The sequence below is a fragment of the Telopea speciosissima genome, chromosome 6 (genome assembly GCF_018873765.1).
Source record: "Telopea speciosissima isolate NSW1024214 ecotype Mountain lineage chromosome 6, Tspe_v1, whole genome shotgun sequence".
Taxonomy (NCBI): Eukaryota; Viridiplantae; Streptophyta; class Magnoliopsida; order Proteales; family Proteaceae; genus Telopea; species Telopea speciosissima.
This window is the reverse complement of record NC_057921.1, coordinates 10,835,988-10,854,741: the sequence shown is the minus strand read 5'-3', so window position 1 is coordinate 10,854,741 and position 18,754 is coordinate 10,835,988. Positions and strand designations below refer to the sequence as shown.

The 18,754-nt window shown below is 46.1% G+C and overlaps 1 protein-coding gene and 1 long non-coding RNA gene across 2 annotated transcripts in view; one reads left to right on the top strand and one right to left on the bottom strand.

Moving 5' to 3' along the window:
- LOC122663775 overlaps positions 1-13,122 on the top strand; it is a 15,137-nt gene extending 2,015 nt beyond the window's left edge. Inside the window, exons 2-3 of the long non-coding RNA XR_006333220.1 lie at positions 3,534-3,540; positions 13,108-13,122. This is a non-coding gene — a long non-coding RNA (uncharacterized LOC122663775). The remainder of the gene's footprint in view (positions 1-3,533; positions 3,541-13,107) is intronic.
- LOC122663774 overlaps positions 8,277-18,754 on the bottom strand; it is a 63,082-nt gene continuing 52,604 nt past the window's right edge. Inside the window, exon 2 of the mRNA XM_043859418.1 lies at positions 8,277-8,932. Within this exon, the coding sequence (XP_043715353.1) occupies positions 8,467-8,932 (466 nt within the window). The 3' untranslated portion in view covers positions 8,277-8,466. The remainder of the gene's footprint in view (positions 8,933-18,754) is intronic.

Below are 18,754 nucleotides of genomic sequence, written 5' to 3'. Positions count from 1 at the left end.
GCTGGGACAACAGCCATGCTCGACAGCGCCAAACACGACCGCTGCATCAGTTTACAAAATAAAAAACATAAAAAAGAGAAGCTGCTTTTGGCAGCAGCACGTTAAGGAAAAAGAAGAAGAATAAAGAAGAAAGGAAAAGCATTAAAAAAAAAACTAATGTTGTTAGTTATTTTATAATTTTGTTATAACCGATTGTGTTTTTTTTTAAATAACAGATTGCATATATGTTTATTGTTTTTTGAAAATATATGCATACTTTAGTATCTAGTTATAAGAATATGCACGTGATGTGGTTTTGGTTAGTGACAACTATATGCATATGCTTTGATTTGTTATACATGCATTGGGGATTGATTCTTGAATATGTGATCATGTGGTTCTTTTTTAATAGAGATAAAATCATATGTTATTATATGCATATCATATGTGGATTGTTCAATTAATATGAATGCTCATGGTTTGTTCTGTGGCTCCCATCAAAATTTTTGGGATCTCCCTGTAGGGTTTCTCATTTTTGGGTATGTTATTTATTTCATTTGCACCCTCCATTAGTGAGAAATCATTTTGTGAGATCCATGAGAGAAAAATGGGAGATAGGGTGTTGTCCCAAATCGTCCCATATTTTTCCCATGTGTATTGGAGATTGCCCAGGGCCACTTTATTAATAAAGAAACATATGATTCCCCCATTACGGTACGGATCGGTTTGACGCTGCCATTAGGGTATCGTTGTCAAACACCCCATCCCATGCAACCATGTGCTTTATTATTTATTTCTCATGGGATGGATTTGGTACTTGTCAAGTGATGTATTTATTTGGATAGATGTGCGTTAGAGTTAGTGTCTGAAAGTGATACAAAGTGCAGTGCTTGCCGGTAGTTTGTAGTAGGATCTTGAATGTAAAGAGTCAGTTGTAATTTTAATATTTTTTTTTTAGAAGCCATGTAATGGGAGCTATTGCACTGCGTATCACAACCTTGTACCGACTCGGCATATCACTTCGAGTACCAAATTTGGGTCTCTCATCTAAGTCCCTTGCGCACCCGTGTGTATGGCGCATTAAACTGTGGTTAGGAGATTCTTATTTTTTTTTATCTCCTACATTTGTTCGAAATCAGTTAAAATTATGTCCCCAGACCCACACATTGTGAGATTTGATTATTAGCTTAGCGAAGTTTTTGGTCTCACCGTGTGGGAAAGGGTACCATTAATTTTAATTAGGGTTTCTTGAACAAATTTTTTGATTTATGGATGTATACTAAATGTCCTCCCTTGCACATTATAGTGATGACTTCTAAGACTGTTGTGGCCGACCTTAACCAAGGCAAGAAGTTGGATGGCACCAATTATGACATGTGGCACTGAAAGGCCAAGTTCTTGCTTAATAAGCAAAATTACCTAGACCTCCTGACCACTGAGATGGCCCCACCCGAAGTGGGTACTACCTCCCGTCACCGTCAAGAAAAAGAGGCTTATGACAATTGGTTTAAGAGAGATCGTAGTGCACGCTTTCTTATGTTAAGCACGATGCACGATGATCTTATCAGCCAGTATGAGAAGTGTGAGACTGCCAAGTCCATGTGGGACTAGGTAAGGCTCGACTGTGGCAGTACATCCACGACCAGACTTAGGTCCATGACCTTGAAGTTTGAGATGTACCGTAAGGACCCCAAGCACACTATGGTTGAACACCTTAGGGTCGTGAAAGACATGATCTGAAAATTGGATGATGCTGGGGTACACCTTACCGATGAGCAGCAAGTACAGGCCATCATCAGGACGTTGCCTGATTCCTGGGGGCAGATGAAGATAGTTCTAACAAATAACGACACTGTCAAAACATTTAATGACATTGCCTCTCATGTGGAACTAGAGGCGGAGCGCCTAGAGGCGACCCAATCACATGCCCTTCTCGCCCAAGCGGGGCAGCGCAAGAATGGGTCTAAGCGCAAGAGACAAAGCATCACTGGGAATCAGGATCAAGCTCAGAAAGCTGCGCCAACTGGGTGTAAGACCACCAAGAGCCGACGTGGCAAGCGAGGTGGAAAGAAAGATATCACCAAGGTCAAGTGCTATAACTGCCAGAAGATGGGGCACTTCGCTCGTGACTGCACTGAAGCGAAGCAGGTACCATTTCTGCCTCTCTCTCCTTGCACTTGTGTATGTACACATGTTTTGGTTGCCCAAACCCAATCTGATTGGATTGTAAATACAGGTGCAACAAGACACATAGCCCAAAGTATCTACATGGGGAATGGCAGAAGTGAAGCAGTTCGAGGAGTTGGTACCTACCAGCTCACCTTGCGCACTGGGCGCATCTTGCTACTTCATGATGTGCTATACGTACCAGAAATTCAGCATAATCTGCTTTCAGTTACTGCATTATTGACTTTAGGATATTCTTTTATTTTTTATGGTGACTCTTTTGAGATACGATTGGATGGTAGTAGTTTTGGACATTGTACGCTTGAGAATGGTTTTATTAAATTAGATTTGATAATTCCTATTGTTTCCTCTTTATCTTTTGTAGTTGATTCTAATACTAGTCCAGATTCAATTACTTGGCATGCTAGACTATGACACATAGGTCGAGATAGGATGGGACGATTAGCTCGAGAATGCCTTCTTAGCTCACTCGCTAAAGTCAACCTACCGACATGTGAGGCCTGTTTAGCGGGTAAGGCCCACCGGAAGCCTTTTGGAAAGGCTAAACGGGTAACCCAGAGCTTGTCCATTCGGACATCTACGAACCTATGAACATGAAGGCACGTCATGGTGCTTCTTATTTTCTCACCTTTATCGATGATTATTCACGATATGGTTATGTGTATCAGATCGCTCACTGCTACGAAGCGCTAGATTGCTTCAAACGCTTTGTAGCAGAGGTTGAGAACCAACAAGGCAAGAGATTAAAAACTCTGCGCACTGACCGAGGACTCGAGTATTTGTCTGATCAATTTAAAAAGATATGTGAGGAAAAAGGAATCACTAGGCAGCTGACTATTCCCCACACTCCACAGCAAAATGGTGTAGCAAAGCGGAGAAATAGGACGCTTTTAGATATGGTTAGATCGACGATGGCGCAGGCCAGCCTCCAAATATCTTTCTGGGGGGATGCTATGTTGACCGCTGCCTACGTCCTTAATTGCGTGCCATCACAGTCAGTTCCCTCCACTCCCTATGAATTGTGAAAAGGCGCAAAGCCTACTTTGGGGCATATGCGACCATGGGGATGTGCAGGATATGTTCATAGTACCTCCCATAAGTTTGGGAAACTTGGCCCTAGAGCTAAAAAGAGTATCTTTATAAGATATTTCGATACCTCAAAAGGCTATGTAGTGTACGGTGAACACCAAGATGGAGGAATGACAGAGAGTGAGTCCCGTGATGTGGATTTTATTGAGACCGATTTCCCTAGCATCAGTGACGCAAGCAGAGACCTTGATCTCTTTGAGATAGAGATTGATGAAAGCGTCTCACCTACTCTTGACGAGGGTGAGGAATTAAACACTCATCATGAGATCGCCATAGAGGGTGAGAGTGATCATCAGCCCAATGGGAGTGCACTACCTAATGAAAGCGCACAACCCGTGGATCAAGAACCCTATGCGCATAAGAGCGCACATGGACACGTTCCCTGACGTCGTTTGAGATTGAAGGGGATGCTACCCTCATCTGTGTCCCAAGGGATGAGGATGAGCCAACTTCAGTGAGTGAGGCGCTCTCTTCTCCAGCTAAGGAAATGTGGCAAGCTGCTATGGAAGATGAGTTGAGTTCTATGAGTAAGAACCAAGTTTGGGAGTTAGTTGATCTTCCACCTGGGCGCAAGGCCATCGGGAACAAGTGGGTCCTGAAGGTCAAGCGAAAGTCAGATGGGTCAATTGACAAGTATAAGGCACGTCTTGTGGCGAAGGGATATACCCAAAAGGAGGGTATAGACTATGATGAGACGTTCTCCCCTATGGTGAGAATGGCCTCAATACGCCTCATTCTAGCCATTGTCGCAATGTTGGATTTGGAGTTCTACCAAATGGACGTTAAAACTGCTTTTCTCAATGGAGAACTGGACGAGATCTTTATGGCTCAGCCTGTGGGCTTTGAGAAGAAGGGACATGAGCGCAAAGTATGCCGTCTCAAACATTCCATCTATGGCCTTAAGCAATCGTACAGGCAGTGGTACATTAGATTTCACCATGCCATTACCACTGCGGGTTTTGACATGATTGAAGAGGACCACTGTGTGTATGTTAAACGGTCCAAGGCAGGGTTTCTTAACCTATCATTATATGTTGACGACATCCTATTAGCTGGGAATGACATTGGAATGATTGTTGCCACTAAAGAGTGGTTGTCCTCTACTTTTGAGATGAAGGACAGGGGTGAGGCCAACTTTGTGTTGGGCGTGAAGATTATGAAGGATCGCACTAGGAGACTTCTTAGTTTGTCTCAAGAATCTTACATAAAGAAAGTCCTAGAACGGTTCCATATGAGCAACTCGAAACCCATTGACACTCCAATGGACAAGGCATGCACTTTGAGCCTAGACCAATGCCCTAAGAGTGATGAAGAGAGAAACCAAATGTTCAAAAATACCCTATACAGCAGCAGTAGGCAGTCTGATGTATGCGATGATGTGCATGCGTCCAGATATTTACTTTGTCGTTGGCATGGTGAGCCGTTACCAGAGTAACCCTGGCCCAGCTCATTGGCAGGCTATTAAGAGGATACTTCGATACCTACGTGGCACTGCAGACCTCTCGCTCACCTTCAGTGGTTCAGATTTGAGACTGAGAGGCTATAGTGATGTTGATTGGGCTAGTGATAGAGACGAGCGCAAGTTCACTTCGGGGTATGCGTTTGTCCTGGGAGGCGGGGCTGTCACTTGGAGTAGCAAGAAACAGACCTGCATCGCCCTGTCCACGATGGAGTCGGAGTATGTCGCATGTTTGGCAGCAGTACAGGAAGCCATTTGGCTCAGGAGGTTCTTGCAGAGACTTAGCGTTTCTGCTCACTCAGACAACGCTGTGCTTATACACTATGACAGCCCGACTGCGCTTGCATTTGCGAAGGACCCCAAGTTCCATGGCAGAGCCAAACACATTGACATACGGTATCACTACATTCGAGACATGGTAGCACGAGGTGAAGTGGTTCTGCAGCATATCTCCCCTGGCAATATGTTGGTTGATCCATTGACTAAGCCCATTGCCAAAGATGTTTTCCTAGTTCACATTAGGAACTTGGGACTCAGGCGGATCTGATATGTATTTGCTTTGAGAACACTTTAGACATTTATCTGTATTTCTCTTACATTTATTGATGAACATTTATTTGTTTGAGTAATCTTGTGTGTATACATTCATTGTTTGTAAAGATGCCACCAAGCTTAGAATCGACCCACTCACACGGGTGATTCGCCTCGGCATTGGGGTGTAGCGAGCGAGATGAGCCCATGAGCATGTGTGCTCTATGGCGCCTTAGTTAGAGCTAAGATGAGACCTTTACTTGGTCCAACTTGGAAGACACCACACTTCCAAGTAGCCTGTTAGAAGCTAGTTGTGAGGTTCTAGGCAGAAACCATGAGGGTGACTACGCTAGAGACTCAAGTTAGGCGCTTAGAGAAGCGACTAGACTAAGATCTATATGGCGTTTATTTATTGTGAGTGGCATGCCCACCCTAGTGGGAGTTACGCCATAGCATGCACATCATACTGCATGTGCTTATATCGATCGATTATGAGAGTGACCGAATGGATCCCTGCTTCGTCACTGTGTGAGCCACGTGGATTATATTAATCCCACAATACCCTTATTACTTGAGACAATGTCATGAAAAAGACACCCAATGATGCTACTTTGACGTTCTCCTTAGGACCATGGATGATGCGGTCTAGCGGGAAGCGATTGGGAAAGCTGTTGGGGATATTTGGATTGACATGAGGGGCTCAGGGAAAACCATTGGACTTTACACCTTTGTTATGTGACTCATTGTCCGGGCGACACGTCGTATTTGTGATCGACGCAGTCATGAGTACATTACATACCAAGGATTAATACTGCTCATCATGAGGGGTCGAGAGTGTTAGATCGAGTGTAAGTGGATCGTTTGGGGTATTTCAAGACTTTTTGAGAGTGATGTACTATGTTGGCTAGATGGAAGTTTGATATAGTACTCCTACCTTGTATCATCTCAACAGGTCGCACACCCCCATTACCTGTATGGAGGATAACGCAGAATGAGAGAAACTTGAATGCATAATATATGCGCCCTGTGTGGGCAAGTGGGACATGTAAATCGGTGATGGGCCTGAGGCCCAACTGGTCCACCCACATGGGGCAGGCTGGCCGAGCCAATAACGAGAGAGAGAGAGAGAGACGGTCACTTAAGTGACCGATCCCTCCTCTGATTGGCCAATCCCAGGGTTTAGCCTATATATAGACATAAGGCATAAACCCTAGGAGAATAATTTTCAATTAGATCTCTCCCTCTCTTTCAAGTTCTGCTTTTCCTAGGGTTTCCATTGTTGCCTAGGGTTTTGTGGTGTGGAGTTATCTATGGAGAAGCCTGTAGAGATCGCGTTGTGCTCATAACTGCAAGCCGCCTTCGATCGTCCCTTCCGCTACAATTCCATTCGGTTCAGGTAATCCCTAAACCTTTGTGGTTAATGGAATGCTAATATACTAACAGATCTCATAGCACTCTTGACGGTCTGATTGCTATCTTTGTGCGACTGTTGGCTTGAATCAGATGGATAGGAAGATTGTAGTGGATAGTAGGGCACCGGTGGATATGTGGGCTAAGGTGGATACATCGGTTGAGGTGGAGGCTCAAAAATTCCATAACCTTGGGCCTATGTAGGCTTCGGTGTCTGAGTCTCAAACCTGGCCTACTGAGTCTATAGAACATTTCCCTGCTTTTGTTTTTCCCACTCCACCAATAACCTGCAGTCCTCCATGTCTGATGTTAGACGTTGGAAACTCCTCCCATCCACCAGTACTACCACACGACTGGCATCCACTAAGACTAATGCCTAGTCTCTTATCTCAAGCCTCAACTCACGAAGTTGAAAAAGAGTCGACGAGGTTTGCAAACCCTTAACCGTCAGCTTTACCTTTATACTTTACCTTTAGCATAGGGTTGCTAAGCCGATTATAATCGGTTAAAAAATGTGAATGAAAATCCCACTGAATCAAATTTCGTCCATGAATTTAAGAAATAGTGAGAATTCCTGATCTCCCAATACAAACGGTGAACTAGTCGGGTTAAACAGTTCAAATCGAACTAAATCGGTTAAATAAATGATATCATTTTCTAAATCAAAATCGAACTATTTAGTAAATGGCTTATCGGTTTTGATTTAAGCGATTCGGTTTCGTTTTGGTTTTGACACCCTTATGGCTATGACTTCACCCAAACATTTAACTACGGACTTTAACATGATCTAGCCACACCTAGTAGGCTTAGTCGAGTATCAAATTTAGATAACCAGACAAATTACTCAAATAAATTAATCTCAAATTACCTATCAGCCTGAGCTAAGAATGCCGTAATTACCACTATTTTAGTATGAAATTTTATGGAGTCATAAATTGAAATTACAGTGATTTGTATGAATTTTTCACCTTATTTATGAGAAATTTAAATCATCTGAAATAGTAAAATAGTTGAGGACTTGTTTTAATATTGAAATTGAAATCAACTTTAAGACTATTTTGTGTTCCACAATAATGAGCATGTATTAATAACAAAGATAAATGTGTTCTTTGACATGTTTAAAAAGAAATGAAAGTAAAATCACTCTATTTCACCACCACCACGACCCCCTTCCCAACAATCTATTCTATGAAATTAAAGTACCAAATGGATTTCCTATTTTTGAAATATTTCAGATTGATGCAACCAAGACAGTTTCAATTTCTTAACTAAAAATTAATTTGTCGATTATTTCATGAAATCAATACGAAATTGAAATCGATATCAGACCACATTAGCTGTTAAGCCTTTCAAGTTTTTTTTTTTTTTTTTCCCCGGTAAGTCATCAGCCCTTAGTCTACTAATGCAAACCCTACAACTGCCCCCTCCCCCCCAAAACAAGAAACAAAAAACACAAAACAAAACAAAACAAAATATTTATAGCAGTCTGGAACCTCCCAGTATAGCTTCTAAGCTGTTGACAATGTCTTCTTGTAGTTAAACTGTAACTGTCTGATGGGGTATCAGTGTATCACAATAGAAAAGGCATTAGCATTAGGGTTATTGTACTCTACACACACTTAACAAGGCGTTGGCTGAATGTCATGCGAACAAACAAAAACACTTGAATGTTGTTTCCCACGGTACAGCATGGTTTTTCCAGACATACCATGTTATTTTTCATATCTGCAGAATCGAGTTCTCAGGATGGACCAAAGGAAGAATTTACAAAACTAGCAATAATCAGAAAAAGTCTGCAGAAGTTTCAGTAGTCAATTTTGCAGCATCCACTGCATTATGTCCTTCCGAACCACCCCATCAGATCTGCCTTTTCCATAGTTTGGTCCTGGCAAATAAGTCCCACTGAAGCACAAGTTCCTGTACTGGATGTTTGCACCAGTCGATCTCGATGGCAGCAATATTGTTGCCAGAGTAGGGAATGATTTAGGCCATACATACATTGATGTGGTGAGACGTCCAACGGTTCCCCTGTTCATAACTCTGTTACGAAATCTTTGGATGGACCAGGGAGGCTTCTGGCTGGATGAGTTGGTAACATGCTTGAATGTGTAGCCAACACTGGGTGGGTTTCCAAGAGGACCACGGATATGAGCAGATGGTTTCATGTGATCTAGCCACCGAAGGATCCAGTTCCCAAGGTTCCGACCAACTTCTAAGTCTCTCTGTTGTATGTTAATATGAACCCGGACTGCTACATCAAAAACAACACGTGTTCGCCTGGTAAAAGAAAATTTGTGTTGTCAATTCCGCAAGAAGAAAATCAGCTAGAACCTCAACCAACTTCTTCATTCCTATCAAATTCTAATGACAACTATGGATTTATAGTGAAACAGTAATGCAGTAACAAACTGGTGACTCCAGATTAAATTGACCAGAAAGGCTCTACTGGCACCACAGAACAACAGCATAAAGGAGAAGATACGAAGTCGCAGATTTTTTATATCACATTTTCTGCATGTCTGTACCAGAGTTAACCACTTCTTTATAAAGGTATTAGGCATTGGAAATGACATTAGGCATTGGAAATGACGATAACCATAATGGGATCCAAGAAGCCATTTTCTGCAAGGTATAGTCAAAAGTGACCAACATTATGGGTTGCAGTTACCTTGACCCAAATAGCATGGAAATTGGAACAGATAATTAACCATGCACCAACAACTTTTCACAAACCATAATTATCATGAATATGTACTTTAAAAACAGGTAAAACAGAGCCCAGAAGCACGGTGGAAGCAAATAAAAGCAAAACCCCAATTTACAAAAAACAAAAAAAGAAAGAGTGAAAAACACGTCACTGTTCAAGAAGCACAAGCATTGATTGAATTCCAACATATCCATACTGTCCTACCTGATATTGAGGCTCTTCGATAGAATCTTATCATGGCTTTGAGAAACCCCTCCAGTTGTCAGTTGGAATAATTATGATGGACACCATACACTAAAGGTACTAAATCTCCAAAGACAGTCCTAGGAAGGTTTGATTCAGATACCCCAGGGACCAAATTCCAAGCATTTCTTTTTATTTGGTTGACCAAATTCACCCTATAAATAATGCAGAATCGATCTTGAACCTAGAAAGAACCAATGGGAGGTCAATCGCAATGGCATCACATATAGGGGGACAAACAAGTACTAAGAACAAAAAACTCTTTAACACTTTTTTTTGTTTTCTTTTCTTGGGTAGTTATCCATGTAACAATGGAAGGTGATGTTTCCGAAAATCACAAGACAAACCTCAGCAATTCATTTATATATATATATATATATATATATATATATATATATATACATATTAATCTAAACCATCTATACCCACTCAAAGTTGGGAGGGTGCACAGAAATGTCTAGAGTACATATGCATAGACATAGACGGGATTTATGTCACTACAAAAGCTGGTATCTGATTGAATTAGACTCTGAAATTTGACACGCTATCCAACAGTTGAAATGGATATATCACCAGTCCACGTGACAGAATAAATGCTGTGACATTTAGAAAAATAACAGACCTTGGTGACAATAATAATTCATTTTTTTTCTTACATATAAAAGAAAAAATAAAAGGGATATGATCTAAAATCACCACTATGCCTGCGGGAAGGGCATCAGCACCAATCCCAACCTATTGCTTCACCACTAGGCCTGCAGAAAGGGCATCACCACCATCCCAACCTATTACTTCACCATAATAAGGCTCGAGCCTAGAGTTCATCACCACAGTGCAAAGAACATCACCACTGACCCAAAGAGGCAACAGCCAAGTTTCTCAATCAAAATTGTATAGCATGTGTTCCACTTGCTGGATTTATAAAATTAGAGGTTGTGTTAGAAAAATACCAAGTCTTGGTTATTAAAGGGCATACCCAGTGCATGAGGCTCCCGCCAATGTGGGGTTTGGGGAACCTTACCCCCATAATGTACGCAACCTTACCCCCGCTTCAGGGAGAGGCTGTTTCCCGTAAGTCTTGGCTACAAAATAGCTTACAAAATAGAAACTCCAGAAGAAAAAAAAAAAAAGAGCAACTTCCTAGAAAGAAGATTTAGTTGCTAAAACAAAAAAGGAAAGAAACAGAAAATAGTAACTACTAAACAGCTATTGACTACCAACTAAAACAAATTACAAAAAATAGAAACTAAAGTAGTAGTAGATCTAACACAATATTCTAGTATTTTTCTGAATAATATCCTCTCCGCATAAATCACATGGAACCCATGCAAATATTCATTCAATCTTCTAGAATATCCCCCATGCAAATCTCCTCCAAATCTTCAAGAACAAAGAATAAACACAAAAATAGAAACTAACTACTTAATCCCAAATAGGGCACAAAAATCCCTAATAGTTGGGCTTTAGGATTTGCCCATTATAATAGTAAACCCAAAAATACTAAGCCCATGGCCCATATAACTCATTTAGGCACTCAAATTAATCCTAACTTAAACCATAAGTTTAGTTAGACCCAATAAACTAAACCAAACCCAAAATAACAGGCCAATCTTCTCTTCTTGCTGGAATTCTGCATACCAAATTGATACATCCAAGATTCACCGAACCAGTCAGCGGCTGCCACGTGTCACAAAGTGACCCGCTCCAGAATCAAGGAGAACCAACAGGGGGACCCACCCGGGCGCGGCCAGCACCCAGGCATGGCCTCACACCCAGGTGCGGCCTGCACCCAGGAGTGGTCTCACACCCAGGCGCGGCCTCTCACCCAGGCCCGGCATTGTGGACGCAGACGTGATGTACACGGACACTGAGGCCGCTCGTCTATGACCCAATTGTGTCACTACAGACTTATGCCACCACCAGGACTCTGGGCCACCGCTTAGAAGTCACGTCACCCAAACGGATTCAAGTACCAATGACGTTATCACCACACGCGAGTATCTATCCGCCAAGGATCTTGATACCACCAAAACACTCCCTCCCGTGGGGAGATGACCAATCGGGATAGAGCCCTACTACCCAGGGCCTCTATCCACTCCACGGCACACTCGCCATCAAACTGGGACTCTCCATATCATCATACTCCACTATAAAAGGAAAGGTACACCACCCTCAGAGGGGACATCTAAACTCATATTGAATAATCATTATTCATCTGTTTGCTCAGGAGATCTAACTTTGGCATCGGAGAGCCCTAGGCCGGAACCACACCAGTTCTCTCTATTGACCCCTTGGTCCACTTGCAGGTGACGGCACTCGCAGGACCGCTCGACGATTTCTTAACGCAACAGATTGGCGCCGTCCATGGGAACGACGCTAGCCATTACATCTACTAGCTCGCTTCCATATTCATTCAATGGCACGAAGGAAGACTACCACCACCAACAACGTGGCGAGGAATGGATCACCACCCCCAAAGTACTCTCACCGCAGAGCCAATGACCAGAACCCCAATGCCCAATTTGTGGTCAACGAGCCCAACAATGACGAGGCAGACGATGTGGTGGTGGAGGTGATACCTGACCCCAATGCACCAGCAACTGTGGGTCAGATCAACGACCTGCAGCGACAGATCCTCGATGAACGACTCTTTCGAGAATACTTGACACAGCGTGCGATGTCTCACCGCCGAAGGACGTTGCCGTCAGCAAGGGCAGAGTCCGTACCTCGACAAGAGCCAAACCCTAGGAGATCATCTCCCAGGGGCGTGGGATCAGAGAGACTTGCACAACGGGCAACCCCCACTCCGTAGCGGGGGGAGCCTTCCCAGCGTCCCAGGAGAACAAGAAACCTCCCGCCACGGTCAGAGCGTGGGAGGACAACAACACCCAGGGCGAGGGTGCCTAGCCCGGAGAGATCGATCCGGAGGTCTGTGTTCGACAAACGACTTGAAGAAGGTCACATACCACGATGAAGCCGGGCCTACAGAGAGGAAAGCCCCTCACCTTCGCGACAGGGTTCATCACGGCGTGATCATTCACCATCCCGCCAACACTCAAGGCGGGAGGGGACATCCAGGAGAGAGCGTGAACGAGGTAGCAATGAACGTCCTGCTAGGCGTGAGGGACAGACACGGGACGAGGAGCTCGATCGAAGACTCCGTGACCTGGATGAGAAGCTGGAAGGGCTGAAGAAGCAGACCAAAGGCGAGACACATTCCATACCTGGACAACACCCATTCTCGACAGAGATCATGTCAGCCACGCTACCTTCCAGGTTCCGACTACCCACCTTTAAACTTTACAGTGGTACCACGGACCTTAATAACCACATCAACTACTTTAATGGCATGATGACGCTGTATGGTGGGTCGGACGTGGTCTCCTGTAGGGCATTCCTTGCATCCCTCAAGGGAGCAGCCACATCATGGTTCTCCAGGCTATAACCGAGATCTATAGGCTCGTTCGCGGAGCTATGCGAACAGTTCGTCACCCGCTTCCAGAGCAGTGTCAAGCAGAAGAAGACCACCGTCAACCTACTGAACGTGGTACAGAACCCTGGGAAATCTCTCAGGGAGTATGTTAGTAGGTTCACCAAGGAGTCCCTGGGGTTCGAGACTTGGACGACCAGACACAGCATGCAGCCCTAGCAGGAGGTATCAGGGACCTGGACCTGATCAAGGACCCGGCACGTCATGAGACCAGGACTATGAAAGAGCTCCTGGAGCGGTGCAACGAATTTACAAATATGGCCGAGGTACTACAAGCTAAAACGAAGATAATCGAGGCCAAGCCGCAGGACAACAAGAGGTCAGCACCTGATGACCGCAAAGAAAGTAAGAGGTCGTAGACAGAGCGTCAACAAGAGAAGGTCGACCGCCCATCTGGGAGGACTGACCGTCGCCCAGAGAGAAGTGAGAGGGCAAGCAGCCCTGAGTTCACACCACTGAACACCACCAAGTCCCAGATACTCATGCAAATCCAAGACCGTGACCTACTCCATTGGCCATGACCCATGCTAACAGGACCAGAGAAGCGGAACCCTAACAAGTACTGTCTCTTCCACAAAGAGAATGGGCACAACATAAAGGAGTGCTATCAATTGAAGAAAGAGATAGAACAACTTGTAAGAGTAGGAAGCTTGAACAAGTATGTGAAGGGGAGACGTGACAACTGCTTAGGCCAAGGAGGCAGAGGTCGTGACGGAGACAGAGTAGAACCTAGAAGAGAAGAAAGAAGAACAGATCGAGAGAGAGACTGCCTAGAAGAGCGGAGAGATGCAACAGAGCCTAGTGGCACCAAGGGACCTCCTATCCTCACCATACTTGGAGGACCGAGGCAAGAGTCCACCAGAAAGGCTAAAGCCCATGCCAGGTTCGTGGGAGTGACAGAGAAGCCAAGCAAGATAGCCAAGACCGAGACGGTGATCTCCTTCTCGGATGAAGACCTGGAAGGACTAAGCTTCCCACATGAGAATGCCCTGGTAGTACAGGTGGAGGTAGCCAACCGACCTGTACACAGGGTACTGATAGACACAGGGGCATCTGTAGATGTACTCTCCTTGGACGCCTATCGACAGTTCGAGTTCGGGGACGATCAGCTCAAACCAGAGCCCACTTACCTCCATGGATTCTCAGGTTCCACCGCCTCCATCAGAGGTACCATAGAACTACCCGTCACCTTCGGGGTACACCCTCGACAAATGACTATCATGGTGAACTTCATGGTTGTCAAGTCCGTGGTGTCCTTCAACGGCCTCCTAGGGCGACCATCTCTGATAGCCCTTAGAGGAGTCATATCGCCACTCCACCTGAAGATGAAGTTCCCCACCGAGAATGGGGTAGGCGAAGTCCAAGGAGATCAGAAGAACGCAAGGGAGTGCTACGCCACCTTCATGAAAAAGAATAATGGTAACACCCGCGGAATGGCACTCTGCCTAGAGAACATGGTCAGTGACCAGAGAGATGAACTGACAGAGAGAAGAGGAAGACCAGTAGAAGACCTCATCCCATTGCCCCTCAGCAGGGACGACCCCTCCAAGGTCGTACAGGTTGGCTCGCTACTAAGCAAGTAACAGAAAGGGCTTGGACACCTCCTCCAAGCGAACATGGATGTCTTTGCATGGTCGACCTCTGACATGTCTGGAATACCACGTTCCATAGCAGAGCATTGACTACATGTCGACCCAACCAGGAAGCCCATCCAACAGAAGCGGCGTAACTTCGCCCTCGACCGACAAGTAGCAATCAAGGAAGAGGTCGAGAAGTTGAGCCAGTCAAGGTTCATCAGAAAGGAGAAGTTCCCAACCTGGCTCGCAAACGTGGTCATGGTACCAAAGCCAAGTGGGAAGTGGAGGATGTGTGTCGACTACACCGACCTGAACAAGGCATGCCCAAAAGATGAGTACCCACTGCCCAGGATCGACCTACTGATCGACGCCACCACCGACAATGAGATGCTGAGTTTCATGGATGCCTACTCTGGGTACAACCAGATCCTCATGCATGAGGGTGATGAGTCCTACACCGCATTCCGGACAGATAAGGAGAATTACTGCTACCATGTCATGCCGTTCAGGTTGAAGAATGCAGGGGCCCACCTATCAGAGGATGGTCAACAAGATGTTCGAGGAACAGATCGGGTGCAACATGGAGGTATATGTGGACGACATGCTCGTGAAAAACATCCACGCCAACCAACACCTGACCGACCTAAAGGAAGCATTCACAGTACTGAGGAGGAACCAGATGAAGCTAAACCTTGCAAAGTGCACCTTCGGTGTAACGTTAGGAAAATTTCTAGGGTTCATGGTCTCAGTACGCGGAATAGAAGCCAACCCATCCAAGATCAAGGCCATCCAAGAGATGGTACCTCCTCGAACGGTCAGGGAAGTCCAGAGGTTGAATGGAAGGGTCGCCGCCCTTTCCAGGTTCTTGTCGCGGGCAGGTGACAAGTGCCTACCATTCTTCAAAACATTGAAGAACCTCCGAAGCCCTAAAGACTTCACATGGACAGAAGAGTGCCAAAAGGCGCTCGAAGAATTGAAGGAGTACCTAGAGAGCCCACCACTGCTTGGGCGACCAGAACCTAACGAAGAATTGCAGCTCTACCTGGCCACCACCCCTATCGCGGTCAGCGCCGCACTGCTGAAGGAAGAAGACAAAGTCCAAAAGCCCATCTACTATGTCAGTCATGTTCTGATCGATGCAGAGACCAGGTTCACCAGGATCGAGAAGGTAGCCTATGCATTGGTAGTCGCGGCTAGGAAGCTACCACCATACTTCCAAGCCCATACCATCACAGTCCTCACCGACCTACCTCTGAAGAAGGTACTCCACAAGCCAGACGTCTCTGGACGATTGATAGCATGGGCAGTAGAGTTAAGTGAGCATGACATCAAGTTCCAACCAAAGACAGCCATTAAAGGTCAAGCCCTGACAGATTTCATTGCAGAGTATACCCTATCTGAGATCGAGCCAGAGATAGGAGAACCCGAGGAGAAGGATCGCGGATCGTGGGACATGTTCGTGGACGGGTCGAGTAACGCGGCAGGAAGCAGCGCTGGCTTCATATTACCCAGCCCCGAAGGATTCCAGATCCAATATGCTCTCCGATTCACCTTCCAAGCATCCAATAATGAAGCAGAATACGAAGCACTACTAGCTAGACGCCGGGTGGCCAAGGCCATCTAAGTCACACACCTATCCACCCGGAGCGACTCCCAGCTTGTGGTGAATCAGGTGAATGGAGAGTACGAGGCGAAAGATGATAGGATGGCATCATATCTAGCACGTGCTCAAACATTGATCGAGGGTTTCGTGAAGTTCGAGATGGTTCGAGTTCCCAGGGACGAGAACGCCGCCGTCGACGCCCTATCCAGGCTAGCCAATGATGAACTCCGAAATTTGGCTAGTGCAATCTATGTTGAGATCCTGCATGAGCCAACGTATAAGGAAAAGCAGGTTAATGAAATCGAGGAGGGACCTAGCTGGATGGACCCCATACTCAACTACCTCCTGAACGACGTCTTACCAGAAGACAAGGCCGAGGCAAGGAAGATCGAGATGAGAGCTGCAAAGTACACCGTCCTGACGGGGCATCGCATGTGGGGGCAACAAAGACTACTACTCCGGTGCCTAGGACCCAAGGGGGCAGAGTACGCCCTGGCAGAAGTCCATAAGGGGATATGTGGAAGCCACATGGGGGGAGGGGGACAAGCCCTAGCCTACAAAATCCTCCGCCAGGGACTGTACTGGCCACGAACGCAAGAGGCCATGCAATATGCCAAGAAGTGCGCGCAATGTCAGTTGTTCGCCCCAGTACCCCATCTACCCGCCACCCAAGCTGACATCAATCCTCAACCCCATACCCTTTGCCATGTGGGGGATGGACATCTTAGGAAACTTCACCACAGCACTAGGAAACAGAAAGTACCTGGTCGTCGCGATTGATTACTTCACCAAGTGAGTCGAAGCTACACCCTTAGCCAAGATAACAGAGCCAGAGATGGAGAAGTTCATCCGCGACGACGTCATCTACAGATTTGCGGTACCACAGATCCTAGTCTTAGACAATGGCAAACAATTCAACAACCCCAAATTCCAAGCATTCTGTCAAAGCTACAACATCGCCTATCGGCCTGTATCGGTAGCATACCCACAGGCCAATGGTCAGGTGGAGGTCACCAACAGAACACTGCTGGAAGGAGTCAAGAAAAGGCTAAAGGGAGCCAAAGGGAAATGGGTCGAAGAGCTGCCAGCTCGCTGCGGGCGCACCGAACTACGTAAGGACACCCACAGAGAGAGCCCATTCTCGCCAAGCATACGGCAATCAAGCATTGGCACCAATAGAGGTTTGCGCCATGTCCCATAGGGTTCTGCACTTCAACGAACGTACCTATATCGACGGACTACGGGCGAACCTAGACTTTATAGATGAGGTCCGTGGGAGAGCACTCCTAAGGAACGTCGCCTACCAACAACGTACTGCCAGGTACTATAACGCCAGTGGTTAAGGAAAGGCAATTCCACCAGGGAGATCTAGTCCTAAGGAGGGTAAGTGCATCACGACCACGTAAGGCACGAAGCTGTCAGCCAACTGGGAAGGGCCTTACATAGTCTCCAAGCAGATACGTCCAGGGACCTACCGCTTGAAGACTCCGGGGGGCAAGAACGTAGACCGCACCTATAACTCAGAGCACCTGAAGAAATACTATCAGTAAGGGTAGTAGTAGCGGTGGAAGCATTGAAGCAACACCGCCAGTAAAAGCAATAGTAGCAGTAGCAGTAGCAGTAATAGAGTCGGCGGTCAGCCATGATATACAGTAGGTTTGCAATTCTCAAGGATAATTCGAAAGATTTCCATTTGAAGTAAATAGCTGATTTCGGATATACTTATCTACTTCTCCTACTCGACCGGGTCACCTCTACCACACCAAGGTCCGATGACCACCAAGGCGCAATGCCACCAAGGTCCGATGACCACCAAGGCGCAATGCCACCAAGGTCCGATGACCACCAAGGCGCAATGCCACCAAGGTCCGATGAGTACCAAGGTGCAATGCCACCAAGGCGCAATGCCACCAAGGTCCGATGACCACCAAAGCACAATGCCACCCAGGTCCGACGACCGCTAAGGCGCAACGCCACTACCAAAGTCCCATGACTGTCAAAGGGCACCAATGCGCAATCAACCACCAAGAGACAGTGCAATCAAAGAAAAGCAACAGCGACCACATAGAGAAGTCATAATAGTTACAACTCAAGTTCAAAAAGAAAAGGTTCAAAACGTCTATAAGTTCGATACGACCATAGGGTCAAGGGACCACAGAGGGATGGGTCACCTCTGACCCAGCAGGAGACATCAGGTCCACCTCGAGAAGGCACGCAGCAACACCCCCCTCAGGCAGAGCAGTCTCCACCTCTGGCACTGGAACGCTCGCCACCACCGCAACATCAGGAAGCGTCGCAGTAAACTCAGAGAACCCCAGGACAGAGAAGTCATAACCAGGGGTCACCTCCAGGACACAAGCGGCTAAGTCTCGGATCCCTCCCATATACGCCAGCTGAAGCTGCGCCTGATACAATGCCGAGGACGCCTGGAACTCAGCCACAGCTCGCTCGCCTGCAGATGCCAGCTCCACCTCATGAC